General features: G+C 35.1%; 1 protein-coding gene across 1 annotated transcript in view; it reads left to right on the forward strand.

The window, feature by feature from the left end:
* ASXL3 (ASXL transcriptional regulator 3) overlaps nucleotides 1-18,841 on the forward strand; it is a 151,558-nt gene that overhangs the window by 52,966 nt on the left and 79,751 nt on the right. Inside the window, exon 6 of the mRNA XM_049769721.1 lies at nucleotides 7,626-7,747. Within this exon, the coding sequence (XP_049625678.1) occupies nucleotides 7,626-7,747 (122 nt within the window). The remainder of the gene's footprint in view (nucleotides 1-7,625; nucleotides 7,748-18,841) is intronic.

The raw sequence follows: 18,841 nt of genomic DNA on the forward strand, positions 1-18,841 counted from the left end.
ACTCTAAGGATGAATTGTAGTCTCAAAGAGGAATTACTATAGCTATATAGCTTAAGTGTGCAAAATGATTATTTTTATGCCATCACCTATGGAACTTCAGTATTCTCTCTAGTACAAATCAAGGTGCTTGTGACCTTTTTGTGAATATTTCAATGAAATAGCAATATATATGGTTCTCTGGTATCAAATAAGTATAATTTACAGCATAAAAGATAAGTTTTCAAAATTTTTAAGGGATCCATGGGAGCCGGAATCATATTATAGTGGGTAGGACATTTGCCTTGCACACAGTTTTGATTCCCAGCATCTCATATGGTACCTTGAACACTACCACAGAGTAATTCGTGAGCATAAAGCCAGAGTAAGCCCTGGGTACCACCGGGTAGGTAACCAAAAATAAATAAATAAATAATTTTTGCAGGACTACATCTTGTAGAAATATTTTTTATTCAGATACATTTCTGGTATTTTCATCTTATTCTAAGTTCCTTTGGCTCTATTTTGGTTTTTGTTTTTGATGATGTCAAAAAATCTTCAAAAACCTATTTTATTTAATAGATATAGCAGGTTATAAAATATATTTTTATTTAATAAATATAGCAGGTCATAAAAATAAATTTCAGTTATTGGATAAAGTAAAGGTTTGGCCCAGGCCTGGGTTTTATCTCTAGTAATGAAAAAAATAACTACAATACTCAGTTATTTTAGGCATAGTGTATTTATAGATGACATTTTAAATACTAGTATCAGTATGTACTATGTATTATATATTGTGTATTGTTGCCTTTTCTCTTGAATATTTATTACAGATGTATTTTTTACTTCCTATTATTTTATTTCTATTATTGCTGTATTTAGTTGCTTCTGAATTTATTGCTGTGTTTAATCTTATATCCCTTAATGCTTTTTTTAAATTCAATTATGAAACTTGTTTAAATTCAAATTATACATACTTCTCCTAGATCAGAAAATTCTTCAAGACTGGAATATTCTCCCTAGTCTGTATCCAGAAAGGATTAAAGATTTATATTTTTCTGATACTGAGGTAAAATTCAGGAAGATATAGTTGAGGTCAAATAAGTTCTCATAAGGTCATTTTTAGAAAATTTTGATATGTACTTTGCCAACATATATACATGATATCTGATTAAATCTAGGCACCAAATTTAAAACATGTTACAATGTAGACAGTCTTGAATGATTATTTGCCATTAGGAAATTTAAATTACATACTATTGATACTTGGAAATAATTTTGTTATTAAATTTTCTTAGTTTTCCTCTTCCTCAGGTATAAATAGTAGTATTGCATGATATTTTTAAATGCTTTTAAGAGAAAATTAAAGTCAATTCTTAAGTTTTATTCACTGTTTTCCTCCTTTGCAGAGTATGCAACATTTACTATGAAAGTGCTTAATAAACATTTGGAAAATTTAAATTACATACTATTGATACTTGGAAATAATTTTATTATTAAATTTTCTTAGTTTTCCTCTTCCTCAGGTATAAATAGTAGTATTGCATGATATTTTTAAATGCTTTTAAGAGAAAATTAAAGTCAATTCTTAAGTTTTATTCACTGTTTTCCTCCTTTGCAGAGTATGCAACATTTACTATGAAAGTGCTTAATAAACATTTGGAAATTGAATGAATTATTAGAACATAAATAATAATTAAGATTCAACTTTCTATTAGAATGTAATTGAATTTAAGTGTTCCATTGTTTTCCTAATATACAGTGTATTCTTTTATTTAAATTATTTCTTTTAACTCAAATATAAAAACTGTTAAGTCTATAGAGTATATCAGGATCATTTCTACAGAAAACTCTTGTTTTGAAAGCATCTAGTTTGATTTTTCAGAAAACTGAAATGGAATAGGTGGGAGGAAAGTTCCTAAAATGAACATACGAATGTTCTCTTTGATGTGATTTGATCTTTGAACACCAGTTTCCTCAGATAGCCTATTACTCTTCATTATTTAAGTGATATAGAGCAACTAATGGTAGGAATGGTCTTTATTGAAGTGCCACTATCACTCCTCTATCTGATTTTTGATGTAGTTTGCTGCCTCACAACTTTTTACCATTTCTAGAGAACATTGTGATTGGGCTTGTATGTTCAGGTTGGGAGGAGGGCTGTGCTGGATTCCAACTCAGTGCTCTATGGTTGCTCCCAACTGTCATCAGGGAATCATATGAAACCTAGAACTGAACTCATGTTTCCAGCATGCAAAACATTTCTTCAGCCATTCCAGCTATCTCTTGCTCAGCAGTGTGATTTTTAATTTGAGTATTTTAAGTTTTATTTATTTTTATTTCACTATGCAAATCTACTTATCTCTGACATTTCTGTTGAAACTAGGTAGCAAATAAAGATAATAGAAGGAAATTTATCTACGTTAAGCGGCAGACTTCCTACCAACTTGCATAGACTGTTTTTGGACTTAATTTTTATATATTTCCGAAAGACCATACTATAATCTTTTTTAAGATGTGTTGACACTTTTATATTCAAATTTAATAAGTTCATTTTTTAGAGAACTTTTTTTATAATTAAAACTGTTTTTGTTGGATGTTCTTTTTAGAAATCCTTTTAAAACAATAACTGAAATTTAAGTGTAAAATATTTCTGATACATTACATAAACAGAATTCTAAAATTTAGTTCAGTCAACATTTGTGTCAACTATTCTTAACCTACATTTTAATTCCCTGAGTTGCCAGTTAGACAGGCTGAATATCCAGTATTGCAGAGATGATCATGAATTCATGACACTAATTGCAAGAAAACATGGATAAAAGGAGCATTCTCTAGCACAGAAACTATAGGCAGAAAAATTTTGAAGGAGGGGCTAAATTTGAAGTGTCCATATAACTTTACTGAGGAGAGATTGGAAAAGTCAATTGGTAAAGGACAGTTAGAGCAACAAAATAAAGTTTATGTTCAACAAAGTCATGAATAATTCCTGAGCACTGCTAGGTGTGCCCCAAAACAAAAACAAAACAAAAAATGTATGGAAGTCAGAGAAGCAGATGGAGTTGAGTGAAATGAGTCAGAGGGAGTGAGCAATATACAGAATAATAGCATTTATTTGTGAAATAACCAATTTTTTTTATTATTTTTCAAAGACAACAGAAATGAGGGCCAGGAAACTGGTCTATGGTAGAAAGCTTGCCTCAAGGGTTGAGAAGAGGATACAGAGAAGGGACCACTATGATAGTAATAGTGGGAAAACTGGGTGTTGAATAAAGTAACTCATCTGAAACCTATTCAGTTGCAGTATTGGAAATCACAATTCCCAAGTGTCTGCCATTGAGGCAGGTGGGGAGGTAGTGAAGGGAAGGAGAAAAACTGGTAACATTAATGGGGAGTAGTGTACACTGGTGAAGGGATGAATGCTGGACAGTTGTACAACTGAAGTTCAAACAAGAACTTTGTGATCATCTCACAGTGAGTCAGTAAAAAAAAAAAAAAAAAAAAAAAGGAGGGGTAGGCAGACAGCCTTACAGGGTTCTGAGGTATAATATCCTGGCATTCATTTTGTGATAGTGCCAGTACACAGTTAAATAAGTGAGAAAAAAGCTCCTATTCTCTTCAGAATGCCAAAAAAATACCACTTTCTAAATTGCATGTTAGTCTTTGATATTTATTAGTTCAAACATGTCTTATTTCCTCAATTTCCTGGCTCCTATTGTAATTTCAGATACACGAATTGCCCAGGGTTATTGTTTTAACATTTTCTCTCCTTTGGCATTTGAGAGACTAAACTCAAGCCCTTAGATAAATATTCAGGCAACTTCTATTTTTTAGATAAATATGCAGGCAACTTCTTTTATTTACCTGGGAAGGGGTTCATTCCTATATTATTTATTTGTCTCATCTGTTATGAAGAAAGTTGCAGAATAAGTTAAGGGGAACCCTAGGTTTTTTAGAATATGAATCCACATGGACCATATATAGTCCCTAGGATTGAACTGGGGTCAGTGGCATACAAGGCAAGTATCCTATCTGCTATCATTTTGTACCCCTGTAAGATTTTTTAGCCCAAAGAACTCAATTCCACATTTTTCTTTCTGCTATATTTACTTTAATATTTTCAAATTATTTAATTAGAAATAAATGGTAATGGAAAGCTGGTTTAATACAGTGAAATAGGACCAAATTTTAGAAGGCAGAGTTCTGATGACCAGGGGGTCTCTAGATGTTTTGCTTTGGGCTACTCTAGCTAAATCAGAACAGAGTTGGTTTAGACAGAAATGAATAATCTTGATGAAAATGTCATAGTACATCCTGATATTGTTTGAATTTTGCCTCCTGCCTTATACCTGAAACTTTGCCTTCTAAATTCCATTTGGAGTTTTAAATTGTGACTCACAAATTTAGAGCTTTTGATACATGTTGAGCCTAAATATGTGAGTTACTACTGACACAATGCAAGAGTGATTTTTAGACCAAACTGTACAACAAACAGAAATTTAATGGATTCTCTAAGTTAGAGACAGAGAGCATGTTGTAGGTTTGTTGCCTAATCCTCTCAGTAGCTGATTTTCTGGTTCTAAATTTATCAGTTAGAAATACAAAGAACGGGGCCGGGCGGTGGCGCTAAAGGTAAGGTGCCTGCCTTGCCTGTGCTAGCCTTGGACGGACCGCGGTTCGATCCCCCAGTGTCCCATATGGTCCCCCAAGCCAGGAGCAACTTCTGAGCACATAGCCAGGAGTAACCCCTGAGCATTACCGGGTGTGGCCCAAAAACCAAAAAAAAAAAAAAAGAAATACAAAGAACAAAAATTTTGTTTAGAGTCTAATACGTAGAAAATCTTATAGCTTTCATAGTGTTTCTAAAGGTGTATTTGGTTAATTTATAAGTCTATATTTTTCTAGGTGGAAATGCCTCTCTCAGAATATAAAATCAATAAAAAAACATTTGCTAGTGCACACTGTACTTTGGACCATATTTACTTTACACTCATCTTGGTCTATACATTTGGAATCAAACATCCTGGCCTATACCTTCCTCTATCTTTCCCTAATTTTCTCACCTCAAAGAACTTTTAAATATTAAAATGACTTTTTAGGTAATCTTTAGAAAAATATACTTAAATATGTTAAAATTAACACATAAACTGATGATTATTTTCAATAACTCTTGATAATTAAGCTTTGGCAGAGTATTAACACATTATTCTAGTAATCTACAGTAGAAAAGCCTTGGAGCTATCATTTATTAATGCTGCCACAAAATGTCCTTTAACAAGAACATTTATACTGGTTAAGAAAAAATATTATAAGGTAGGATATAATAAAAAGAGTCACCTTATATTTAATTCAAGGATTTTCCTCACTGTCTCTACAAGCAAATACTTTTTTTGTTTGTTTGTTTTTTGGGCCACACCCAGTGATGCTCAGGGGTTACTCCTGACTATGTGCTCAGAAATCGCTCCTGGCTTGGGGGACCATATGGGACGTTGGGGGATTAAACCGCGGTTCATCCTAGGTTAGCACATACAAGGCAGACAGACTCATGCCCCAGCAAGCAAATAATTTTGCTGTCTCAAGCATGATATTTCTCGGGCCGTAACTCAAAGTTCTTTTATTCTATTTCAAGAACACAATGACCACTTCTTTTCAACCTTACTAACTTTTGTGTTTCTGAAGCTCCAACATGATTCATGTAAAGCTTCTTTAGATACTGAATTATCTGCATTATTTCTTGACTGTGAAATGAATTAATTTAGGTGGAGCCTGGCTTTTGATTCTACCTCCACTGAATGTGTGTTCATAGGTATATATAGCCCCTTTGGTCTCTTTTGCTTTCTTTCTCCTACAGGGAGTTAATATCTTTCCATTTTGCTATGTGGTTGAAAATATCAAATGAAATTACATCATGTAAAATTCCTAGTATAAATAGCTGATGATTATTATATTCTTCATACTTCTTACTTTGCGCCTACTGGTTACTTTCTGTATTAAAAGTGAAGTCGCGGGGCCGGGTAGGTGGCGCTGGAGGTAAGGTGTCTGCCTTGCAAGCGCTAGCCAAGGAAGGACCGAGGTTCGATCCCCCGGCGTCCCATATGGTCCCCCCAAGCCAGGGGGCGATTTCTGAGCACATAGCCAGGAGTAACCCCTGAGCGTCAAACGGGTGTGGCCCAAAAACCAAAAAAAAAAAAAAAAAAGTGAAGTCGCTTGACTCAATTTTCCTAACCTTTTCATAAATAAGTCAGAATTTAATTTCAAGACATTTTATGCCTGAGTTCATTTCAAAGCAGCTTCAATGTGCTTAATATCATGTACCTTCATGTGCTGTTTTGTTGTGTTTTATTTTTGTTTTTACTTTTGAATTTTCACCCTGGATCTTGCCCATTCTCCTACAGTCCTTTGGCAGCATATTCCCAAGAGGATATGGCTTATATTTTGTATATATCTCTGAGTTTCTTCACAGGCATAGCAAAAAAGTTTTTTTTGGAGGAGGGGCCCATCTCCCCCCCTACAAAGTATTTTTAAACAAAGACAGTTGGTTCCATTTTTTCCAGTTTAATTTCTTCTAGAATAGTTGTTTCTCTTTCTTTTAAAGCATAGGTCAGATTTCTCCAAAATTACTATTCATTGCAAAATTTTCTTGAATTAGTATAACCCTGATGCCCTTAAAATGTTATATTTTGAGCCTTTGCAATATGTTCTGAAGTTATTTTCTTCTAACTTTCTCTTGCCTCCTGCCTTTGACATATGCCTTTATTCTACCACTAATCATAGTGTTTCCTTGCTTTAATTTTCCAAATAACCACTTCTCTTGTTGGGTACACAACAAAGGCTTACATGCATGTGCAACCCTGCCCAAAGCTCTGGAGTGTTTAAAGTGAGTCTCTGCAGAGGAATGTGTGAGGAAGACAAATGTAGTCTAGCACAAATTTCACAAAAGAAAACTGAATGGGATACTCTATTTATGCCAGCAAGACAGTTTCATTCAAAAAGTGATCCCTAGAACAGGCAACATGAAAGCTAAACTCTGGTTTAAAAAATGGTAAATGAGTATGTAATCTACAGGATTTTCTTGAAAGAAGTCTTAAATTAACACCTTGCTCTCAGATTTCTCTTTCTCCATGCTTTGTGATTTGACTCAGAAAAATGGGGGATGTCTGGCATTAAAATCTGTTGTTAAATAGAAGAATTTTTGTTATTGTTAATTTTGTTCAATAAAATTTTGTTTCATTATTAAGTAGCAGAATAGTGCCTCTCTGGTTGATAGACTAAAAGCAATCTCATTAATATTTGCTTCTTCAGAATACTATGTTATCACTCAGTTTCCTTCTGATTTCAAAATATCTGCTGCTTCCCCACTCCTAAGGCTGATACTATGATTTTTAAAATGTTTTTAATAGCCATATGACTTAAAAATTATCCTCAATTAGTGGATAAGGAAGCACAGGTTTATAGAAGTTAAGTGAACGTGGTCACGCCATTATTACACGATCTCTTCTTTTCAAATATAGATACTCTTCCTTTTACTGTGCTGTTTTGCTTTATTTTAGGTATCTATTTTTGATTGGAGAAAAGCTCCGAGTTAATTACAGTGGATATAAAAAAGGAATTCAAATTAGTAATATCATTATCTCTCTCTCTCTTTCTAGTTTGTGTGAAGCAGGTAACTGATGAAACATCTTCCACTCGAGATTCAAGCCTAACTAATACAGCCGTGCAAAGTAAATTAGTGTCTTCCTTTCAGCAACACACCAAAAAGGCTCTTAAACAGGTAAGCTAGCTGGCATTTGTTCTTTGTCCTTTGGTTGTGCTTACTTCAGGTAATGGGTAATTTCTGTGGATCAAGTAAAATGAGCGAGAAACTAGAAATAACAAGGCAATAGAAATAGTCTGAATTCAGCCACTTTCATAGATACAATAATTTTAATCTATGCAAAATGCTCTGAAGTATGATGACTGGGTACTTTGAGGTGGAAGAGGGAAATTGCTTTTTGAATGATAAAACTTATTAAGGGTGTGCATATATATGATTTATAGAACACACTGGTTTAATAAATGCTTAGCATATTGTCTCTTGAGAAATAATTTTGATCATGAATAATGTGTAATAGACATTTTTATTTCATGATCACTTGTTAATCTGGTAGTTGATATAAAAATGGTTACTGTTTTTATTCTTCATTACTGAGATGCACTGAGAAAAAAAACAAGATGTAACTTACTACTATATAGACTTTCCTTCAGTATTGTCAGGAACTCTGTGGAAGTTGATTTTGCATTATCATCCCCATATTACATAAGCAGTCTTGACCTCTGTGCCCTTGTATTGAAGTGGTAGTGGAGGCTTGTGATTATTATATATGGACTCTGAGCTCTTAACCAGATTAAATTAAATTCTTTGCACTCTATTATATAACTTGGGAAAGGCCACTTCTCTGAATTTTAGGTAGTTTATTTTTCTAGAAAATGTGTGTTCTAGGCCCGGAGAGATAGCACAGCGGTGTTTGCCTTGCAAGCAGCCAATCCAGAACCAAAGGTGGTTGGTTCGAATCCCGGTGTCCCATATGGTCCCCCGTGCCTGCCAGGAGCTATTTCTGAGCAGACGGCCAGGAGTAACCCCTGAGCAACGCCGGGTGTGGCCCAAAAACCAAAAAAAAAAAAAAAAAAAAAAAAGAAAATGTGTGTTCTAATAGTACTTTTCACATGTATTATCTGAAGATTAAATGAGATGATACATTGAAAGCACATGGTAGCATATTAGCTAGGCTGGGAAGGTGGCTTGGAAGGCCAGAAAATATGCTTTGTGTACAGGCACTTTAACTTTGGTCTCAGGCATACTAAAGCACTACGGAGCAGTGGCCCTGAAGTGCTGTGCTGGGAGTGCAAAACATACCAATTTATAAAGCTTCTTAACATTCTTACTAATGTCCTAGATTTGGAATAGCTCCACTTCTCTACTTCAAACAAGGAAAAGTCAGGAAAGAAAATATTTTGGAGGTACTGAATTATGTTACTTTGCTATTTGTCATTAATTATTGAAATTTTCTCTATTATAATGTATGGAGATTATATGTAAGATAGTTGTATTAGGTGTTATACATTAGGTGTTGACACTTATTTATTGTGTGAAATGATGTCAATATCAAGTACAAGATTGAATTTAATGCTTACATCCCATTTGAATAGATGGAATTAAAGGTGGATGGTATAGAGTCCAGGAAAAATTTCTCATGTGGTTAATAGTAACAGGCAATGAAAAACTAACCAAGACAGAACAAAAGATATAAAACTTTATACAATATAGTCGTGGCATTTAGGCAACATAAATGAAACTATTACCTACTAATACTGAAAGCAATCATGTAGAAAATATGTACACCATGAAATCTTTCTCTATATGAATATAGAAATGGGGATTCCAATCTCTGCTTTGACATGTCTCATTATTTTTAATTTCTTTATTTTCATTTCATGGAAATTAAATTATTTATAATTACTAAAACACCGCACAAATTTGAATTACTGGTTTTATTTAATTTTTTTGTGTTGTTGTAAAACATGTGTTGATAGGAAGTATAATTTGCTTACTAAGGATCTACACCTAGCTGAGAAACTGTCCTATAAGTTTCTTCAAGTCTTAGAAGTGTTATTTAGTTTTTAAAAGTTCCTTTTGTATATAGCCTAGTAACAAATTAGCTACCTGGGGAATGTGGCACAGTATATAACAAATATGCTAATGTTTGATTAATAACCAAATTCATATTGGAAATACATTTAGAAGAAACGCTGTTCTTGCAGAATTTTGCCCAGATTCTTTGTAATTGCTGAATTTCTTAAGACAGCATTTCAAAAATTGACTGAACGTGCGCATTTTAAATTGTAGCAGAATCAGCAAGTATGCAGCTTTCTCTTCTTTTGGGTAGTTTAGATTGCTGTGATCACATGGAATTCTCTGTGTTCAATATCTGTCTATGTATTGATAGATGTCTTATGTTTTAGAAAAAATTATGTACAGCATATCGTGTACAATTTATATTGTCATGAGCCTAGGGCAAGGTAAGTAGTCTTAATAATTTTATGTTAGCTGAAATTTTTATTTCTGAATTCTAAAATTAAGTTTTATGGTTTACATGTTTTACATGGTTTGTAGTTTAATTTGCATACCAATATTTAACATATTTATGTATTAGAATTCTTTTTTTTTTAGATAAGGTAACAAAGCTTCAGAGTTATTACATTATTTGTTCAGGATCATAGAGAAAGCATAGGATCAAAGAGAAAACTTGTGAACCCAGGATCATAGTTTCAGATTCTGCCTCTTAATACTTCCTTCAGCATATGGCATGTAATAGGACACATGTATTTCTGACACTACTAGGAAATTTAAATTTTAAGCATATTTGTATAAATTAAGGAGTTAATAAAGATTATTTAAAAAGAATATTATTCTCAGGGGCTGGAGTGATAGCACACCTTGCACGTGGCTGACCCAGGACAGACCTAGGTTCAATCCCTGGCCTCCCATTTGGTCCCCCAAGCCAATATCTGCTTTGTAACAAACCTAAAATGTTTATCTAAACAGTGATTTCTGACACATAGCCAGAAGTAACCCCTGAGGGTGGCCTGAAAAACCTAAATAAATAAATGAATAAATAAATAAGTAAAATAAAAAAGAATATTATTCTGAGCACACAAACTATATTCAGTATCAATAAATCTTCAAAGAATGATTGAAATATATTAGCTATTACTGTTTTCTAGAAGTATATCCAAAATTAATTAAAATTAAATATTTGCTTATGCATTGAGCACTGTAGATTTTTCGAAGAAAATAAATAAAGTAAAATTCAAGGCCCAGGAGAAATGGAGAGATAGCACAGTGGATAGGTTACTTACCTTGCATGCCAATGATCCAGGCCTGAGCCCTAGAACACCACAAGTTCCCCAGAGCCCTAGCTGGAGTAATTCTAACAATTGAGCCAGGAGTAAGCCCTGAGTACCTCCATGTGTCGACCAAAAATCAAAACCGAACAAACTCAAAACCCAAATAGCTTTTATATGACTAATTAGAGGTAAACTACTTACAGTTAATTTCCATGCAAAATTAACTAGCTGTTAATTCCCAGATCTAAAACCCCCATTTCTCACTTCCACCCCCACCTAAACATGCTTTATAGAGCATAATTGTCCAAGGGACATTTGGATATTTAGAACATCATTAGCAGGCCATATAATACAGGCAGATGGGCCAAGGACAGTTGATGAGAAGCATACGTGTCTCTGCCGTCACTTACAAGGACCACACACATAATTTTCTGGGCCTTAGATATTCCATATGGTGGACATTCCTTTCTCTGGCTATAGAGAGTGGGTCTTTTGCTTTGTTGTACTATTGATTGCAGTCTAATTACAGGTTGGACAATATGGAAGCTGTAATGTCTCTGGCTACTGATACAGAATATTTTCATTGCTCAAAATATTTGGATCATTTTTACTTTCTAGTATTCAGAAAAGTTAGTTGAAATTACATGTTGGGTATAATTGCATGAATAATATATTGCTATCTCAGTAGTATTTTTTTCTGAATAAGCATATTCAGAAGAAGCATATTCAGAAACCTCTGGAGAATAGCAGATTGCTCATCATTACCTTGTTCCTGATCCTCTTTCTACCTTGCTATTTTGGTTGCAGTGTTTCTAAAAAAGTAGGAAAGATTGAAATTTGAATGTTAAAGAATAATAATTAGAAGAGATTAAATGTTATATGTTTTTAAATAGCAGAAGCAAATGAAAAAATTAGAAAAAGGGATAAGTTAAAAAATTTCTATCCAGATGAGAGTTAACATGAGAGAACAGAAGTTTCCCAGGTAGTCCCTATTGGTTTATTTGTCTTCATTGTTTATTTAGGTTGGTAGGATTTATTCAGAAAGTTGCAAAGCCATTTCCCTCTTGTATCTCAAATGAGAATCATTCTTGGTTTCTTCCTCTAGCTTTATGTTTTAGCAGAACTGTGAAGGTTTAGTTGTGTGATAACAGTTTCTGGGCATGTATGTTGACATTTAGGTATGAGCAGCAATGCAAGTTGTTCCTGCTTGATGCAAAGATGTTTGATGCATGTGCAATTATTATAATTTAAGCAGAATGCCTTGTGATATTTTTAGATTTTTCAGTGAAGAATTTATTGCACTAATGGCATTCTTAAATTACATTGCTGGTCTTGTTTCTCTGTTAAAATAAAGTAGATATTTCTTGTTTAAGGCAATTCTTGGCTAACACAAAAGCCACTGATTTCAGGTTTTATTTTCTTTTTCTTTTGGTTAGAATGAGAACCATTCGTTCTTTAAGAGCATGTGACAAGTTTTCTGTTTAAAACCTGAAATGTTTATCTAAAGGTTTTTTTTTTTTAACAAGGGACTATTTTCTCTCTAGAAAAAAAGCATGCTTAGTCAATATCTTTTGATTTCCCCTCTTTTTATTAAAAGCCAGAATTATAATTGATATATTACATGATATTTCCTGTCCCAAACTTGGTTCTTATATGTGTTTCTTTTTAAAATTAAGTTTATTTTCAAGTTAAAGCCTTTTTGTTTCTTTGATGCAAAATGGTACTTGGTAGTGATATAAATGATAAATCCTATGAATGGTGTAATTTGGGCATGAAATCATTATACATGTATACTAGTGGATGGTACATTAGAATGTATTTACACTGCTCTCTGGTTTTGTTTTGCTTTTGGGTGGGTAGTGAATTTGTATATATCTGGTAGTTCTCAGGGCTCACTCCTGCCTATATGCTCAGGGATCACTCTTATCAGTTCTCAGAGAATCATATATGGTGCCAGGAATCAAACTCATATCAGCTACATTCAATTCAAGGTGCATTGTTCCTGCATTATCCCATTAGTTCCTGATGGTCTGCTTTTTATTTATATTTTATACTGCTTCTTTCTTTGCTTGAAATTATAGGAGTTCAAGTATTTGATTATGATATTCTATTAGCATTCCCAAGTAAACCTAAAGTGTAAGCACCTTAGAGGTACCTTATATTTCTGCCTAAGATTACTCTTTAGCTAAAATAGATTTCTCTAATATCAGTGTGTAAATAAAAATATGTTGTAGATTGATCAATAGAGGCATCAAAGACTTAATCACTTTACTCTCTCCAGTCCTAGAACCTTGTTCTTTCTTTTTTTAAATACCAGCTTTGCGAAGGGCTTACACTTGGCCCTGTGTCTAAGGATCACTCTAGCTGCTACTTAGGGGAACTTTGGTGGATGAACTCATGTTGAGTACGTGTAAGTAAGCAAGTGTTCTGCCTGCTGTGATACAATCTCACTGTCCCAGAAACCATTCTGAAGCACTCCACTAAGTACAGCTACTAAGATTTAGTTTAATCAAAGATGGAAATGACTTATAAAGAAAATGATAAACACTACTGAAATAAAGGGGAATGAAAGGAAATGGAAACACAACCCCTATACATGAATTGGGAAGATTAATATTGCCAAAATAAAAAATTTTCCCAAAGTGCTATATAGACTTAATTCCCATTATTGTCCACTGGTTCTGCGTTTTTATTTGGAGAAGAAAGGAGCATTGCGAATAGAGTGTAGCAGGCCAGTGTCGTCAGCATGAAATATCTGTACTTTCTTTTTTGCTTAAAATTACAAAAACTCAACTAAAAATTCTTGGTTGTATTGATTCTACTGAATAGTTCTTTACCTCACTACCTCAGTAAGATATGTGTTTTATTGTTATACTTTTTGGTTTGAATAGCATAACACAATTTATTGAAAGGTTGTGAGGATATATGTGTGTGTTACATTTTAATGAATGGTGTATTCATTTTTTACAATTTTGTAACCTAGATAGGAAATGCAAAACTGATTTTTTTTCATTTTGTAAAATTGCAAAACCAAAAGTTTTACATGAGAAAAAAGAAAATTAGAACTATATATTGTTATGCAGGATTCATACAATACAACAGGAAGCCAGGACTTACGCTAAAGCAAAAACAGATAGGTGTCCATCCCTGAAGACATGGTACCAGTATACTGTATTTGCTGGCGTATAAGACGACTGGGCGTATAAGACGACCCCCTAATTTTGCACTTAAAACATAGGTTTAGGCCTATATTCGCTGTATCAGACAGAACATTCCTGTGCTGCAACTGTATGTCCCACAGTGAGCCAATCTCAACAAGCAAAGATTCAAAGGTTATACTGTAATAGACGTCCTCTCCGACTCTGGCCAATCTGAACAGGCTTTTGACAGTGTAGATTCGGGTACAGAACACTGTATAATTTGCATGCATCAAAAGCCTGCTTGGATTGGCTGAGTCAGAGAGGCGCTCTGAGCAGCCTTGCAGTGATTGGTCCCTTATCATAGGCACCTTTTCTGGCAATTCCCTGGTGGCATCAGTTAATCTCCCACACTACATGAACCAAACAACACCCCATCCTTGGACCTGAACTAGCACTGAACCACCAACACGGTTAGCTGGGTTTTGCCAGAAGTGGCCCCAGATCTACTGAGTACTGTTTGGGAGCCCCCAAGAAAGAGATTTGGAAACTCTGCGGCCTGATTTGTTTTTGTTTGTTTGTTTTGTTTAGCGGCATATTGAAACATTTTTTGGGATATACTCGGCAGATAAGACGACCCCCGGAATTTCGGTTGACTTTTGTTCGGTTGACTTTTTTTTTGTTTCAAAAGTCGTCTTATACGCCAGAAAATATGGTACTCTTGTTTAGAGTTCCTTCAAACTAATCTAAGCATCTCCTTCAAGTCAACATTTTCTCCCACTTCCATGCTAACTCTGACCATTTTAGAAGTTGCTCTCAGTGTACAAGAATCAAATTACTCTAGGTTTTGAATAGTGAAATTAGAAGCTTCAAGATAGTTTAAAATTACAGCTTAAATGATTGTAGATCTAGTAAGTACAATCAGATACAGCTTCTTACAACAAAACTCACAGTTTTTACTCCTCAGTTTATCCAGTAACCACCGCGTTACTATTGTGATTAATAGAAAAGGAAATAAAGTCAACCTGGCTTTTTAAATTATCTGCCCCTGGCAGTGTTATTTGGAGCCCAATATTACACTCCTTTTTCAGAGTTAAATGTGTGTAACTTCAATACACTAAGCATTTTCTTGTGTGGTGGACTAAAACTAAATAGTTTTAGTTACCTACTGATACAAAGTGATTTGTTTTACTTTCTGAAAAATATTATTTTAAGAAATATTGTTGGATTAAAGAGACTGTTGTTAGATTGGAAATATAGTTGTTGGGTTGGAGAATATTATTGTTGTGCTGTTGTTAGATAACTGCCTTGCATGCAGCCAATCCAGGTTTAATCCCCAGCACCCTATATAAATCCCTGTCAAGAATAAACCCTAAGTACCATTGTTTATAGCAAAAAGGAAAGAGAAGGAAGGAAGGAAGGAAGGAAGGAAGGAAGGAAGGAAGGAAGGAAGGAAGGAAGGAAGGAAGGAAGGAAGGAAGGAAGGAAGGAGAGAGGGAGGGAGGGAGGGAGGGAGGGAGGGAGGGAGGGAGGGAGGGAGGAAAGAAATAACAAAAAAGAATATGGTTGGTACACAGAAAATTATTTTTTTATTTGATTTTTTGTTTTGGGGCTATACCTGGTGATCTTCAGGACTTGCTCTAGCTCCATATTCAGGAATTACTCCTGGTAGTGCTTGGGAAACTATATGGTATGCTGGGATCTAACCTTGGTCAGCCACATGCAAGGCAGGAATGCTACGTGCTGTACTATCACTCTGCCCCACTAAAGATGATTTAAGGCCCCTAAGGACAAGTGTGACGCTCTTTGCTTCATCCCACATGATGCTAACTGGGTCTAGCAATTCCTGACAATTCCACTCTGTTACCTGGGTGAGAGAAATAAATAAATGTAGAATTTATATTTTTCTGAGTAGGAAATAATACACTTTTAGAAAAAAATCTGATTAGCATTTTTTACCCTATCTTGACTCCAACTCTACACTTTAGAGTTAAGAACAACTATGTTATCATTTTTCTTATTACTATTTCTGTCATACTTTCTTTTCTCAGCTACTGATTTTTTCCTTTTATCTATAAAAAATTGAAAGAAAAATAAGCTTTATTTAATACAAATTTTTAAAAAATGCATGTCATCTATGATTTCATGATTTCAGCTTCTGGTCCTCTTGTTATTTATCTCTTTAATAGCATTTTGTAAATTGCACACCATTATTATAAAATACGATGAATATTTTTAAGTTTTTGATTCCTTTAATATAATTTCTATTTTGATCGTAGTGGTGGTTTACATATTGTTGACAATAATATTACAGGTTCACATTTACATAAAATCAGGGGGGTTCCCATCACCGATTTGTCCTTCCTACACCTCCGTGTTCGTCCTACCTCCCATATCCTCCTCCCTCACCTCCGGAGCTTCGAGAAATTGTGGTCCCCTCTGTACCTAGCTTACTACTTAGTAGTCTTGGTCTTGGTGCCTCCCTTATTTCCCCCTCTAACTGGGAGGAAGGACTACATAGTTCAAGTTATGTGGTTTTATTTGAAGAGAAAAGTAATAAACTGGGGTAAAAGTCTAATATGCCAAAAATGGGGGGGGGGGAATCCTTCTAGAGGCTCTCATCGTTGGTTTGAGAGATGAAGGAGAAAAAGGTGAAACACCCCAACAGTACAAAAAGAAGAGTCAAATATCCAGTGAGCACTCCAGTGATAACGATAGGTACCACAAAAAACAGCCAAGGTCTTGAGTTAAAAAACATGGCAGAGCACCTAAAGAAAGAAAAGAGAAGAAGAAAACAAAACAAAACAATATAAATATAAATGGGGACAACAGCTTCAATAACCACACCAAAACAAAGCAATCAATAAAAAGTAGATAGGTAAATAAAAATAAAATAATAATAATAATAATAAATGAAGAAAAAATAATATATAAAAGATAAAAATGTTTTGTGCTTTTTTGCCTTTTTTTCCCTCCTGCACTGGCACAGTAGATATTGGGGTCATTTGAAAAGGAATTCGCTTGGCCTTAGCGTTATGGGGTTTCTCCACCCTTGGGGTATATTGTCACGGGATTAACTATAGACTCTGTTCAGGTTCATTTACTCTACTGGTAGTGCTTCCGTGGTGTTTGGAAAACTTCTGCTCTGCCCTCGGTGATGAAATAAGACCTCTGTATCTATAGATCTCAGTATCTGCACAGGTCCAGGAGTGGGACTTATGGTGAAGTCTTTCTTTGTGGTTCTAGAAGTTCTGTTCCCTCAGTGTCATTTTAATTCATCTTCTGTGGTTGGTGGTCTTGGTCTTTGCACTGATCCTAGGATGGAACCTAGGATAGTGTCTTTCATTGTGTTTCCAGAAGCCCCATTTCATTGCGATTGTCTCTGCCGGACCTTTGGAAATAGGGATCATGGTTATTGTGCAGGTCATAGTTCAAACCCTAGACTAGGGCTTTTTTATTGGTCTCAAGATATATTCAGTCCAGTCATGGTTCTAGCAGCCAGTCATCTGTAAATCACGATCTTGGCTTTTGGACCGACCAAAGGGTGACAAGTCTTCTGATTTTGTCTTATCTTTAGCTGGTGAGGTAGGATAACCTGTTCTTAGGTCAAGTTATTCCCATTTTCTTTGTTGTCAGGATAGCATATTAGAGCTGGCATTTGTTGGTGGCCCAGCGATATTAAGAATGTTCCAGATGAGATTTGTTTCCTGTAGCTGTTGTGAAGAACTGTGTTGATTCTATATCTGGGATCCAGGGTTCAAAGCTGGACAGATAGTGTCTAATCACCTGAGGTCTAAGTTGGGTCCCCGTGACATATTTTCAAGGTAGGATATATCCCTGTATTGTAAACAAGTATGAGTTCTTATCTCTAGTAGATAAGAGCTCTTTTTATATGTAAGGTTTCCCCTTTTTTAGTGTGCCTTTGCAGGGAGAAATGGTGCTACTTTATATTGTCGGTGCATTTGGGACTGGACAGAGAAGAAAACAGAAACAGGTCAAACATCCAAACAAGATAAAATTAGGAATAAAATATATGAGCTCACATATGTATACATAGAACAAACATTAAAAATGAATTAACAAAATAATTAAAGGAACCATGTGATGCATGAGACTACCTTACTTTTGGGGAAAAGCAGGTAAAGAGGTGGTGCAATACTGGTCTTATACTTATGTTGGAAGTATAGGTTTCCCCATTGTCTTTTGGGCTTTTCTTGTGGTGTGTGGGTTCCCAGGCACCTTTCCATCACTCCCCCTGACCTTCTTAAAATTGGCAGAGGATTTGCGGCAGGGAGGTCTTGTAGGAGTTCTTGCATTGGGGATACTTTTAGAGCTAAGTGTGGTTTCAAGTAACAATCTACAGTAGGAAGATTTGGTAGGGAGGGCCGTGCAGCATGAGTCTGCAGGGGAGTTGGTTGCCATTTCTTGCAGGGGCGAAGTGTGGGTTTGACTGGGTGTCCCTTTGCTTGGGTGCTGGGTACTGGCTCATTGGGGTAGGAGGTCAGTCTTGATGCCTAGTGGATTAAGAACTAAGGGTGAAGAGTTTTAATACGGTGGGAGGTCTGGGTGGGATTGAGGGGTGAAGGGATAGTTGGATTTCCAAAGTGGGAGAAAGGGGAAAGTATATGGAAGGGATAGAAAAGAAGACAAGAGAAAATACATTAGAAAGAAAGGGAGAAGAGAAAAGAAAAAAGAAAAGAGAAGAAAAGAGAAGGAAAGGAAAGGAAAGGAAAGGAAAGGAAAGGAAAGGAAAGGAAAGGAAAGGAAAGGAAAGGAAAGGAAAGGAAAGGAAAGGAAAGGAAAGGAAAGGAAAGGAAAGGAAAGGAAAGGAAAGGAAAGGAAAG

Source organism: Suncus etruscus, chromosome 3 (genome assembly GCF_024139225.1).
Source record: "Suncus etruscus isolate mSunEtr1 chromosome 3, mSunEtr1.pri.cur, whole genome shotgun sequence".
Lineage (NCBI taxonomy): Eukaryota > Metazoa > Chordata > Mammalia > Eulipotyphla > Soricidae > Suncus > Suncus etruscus.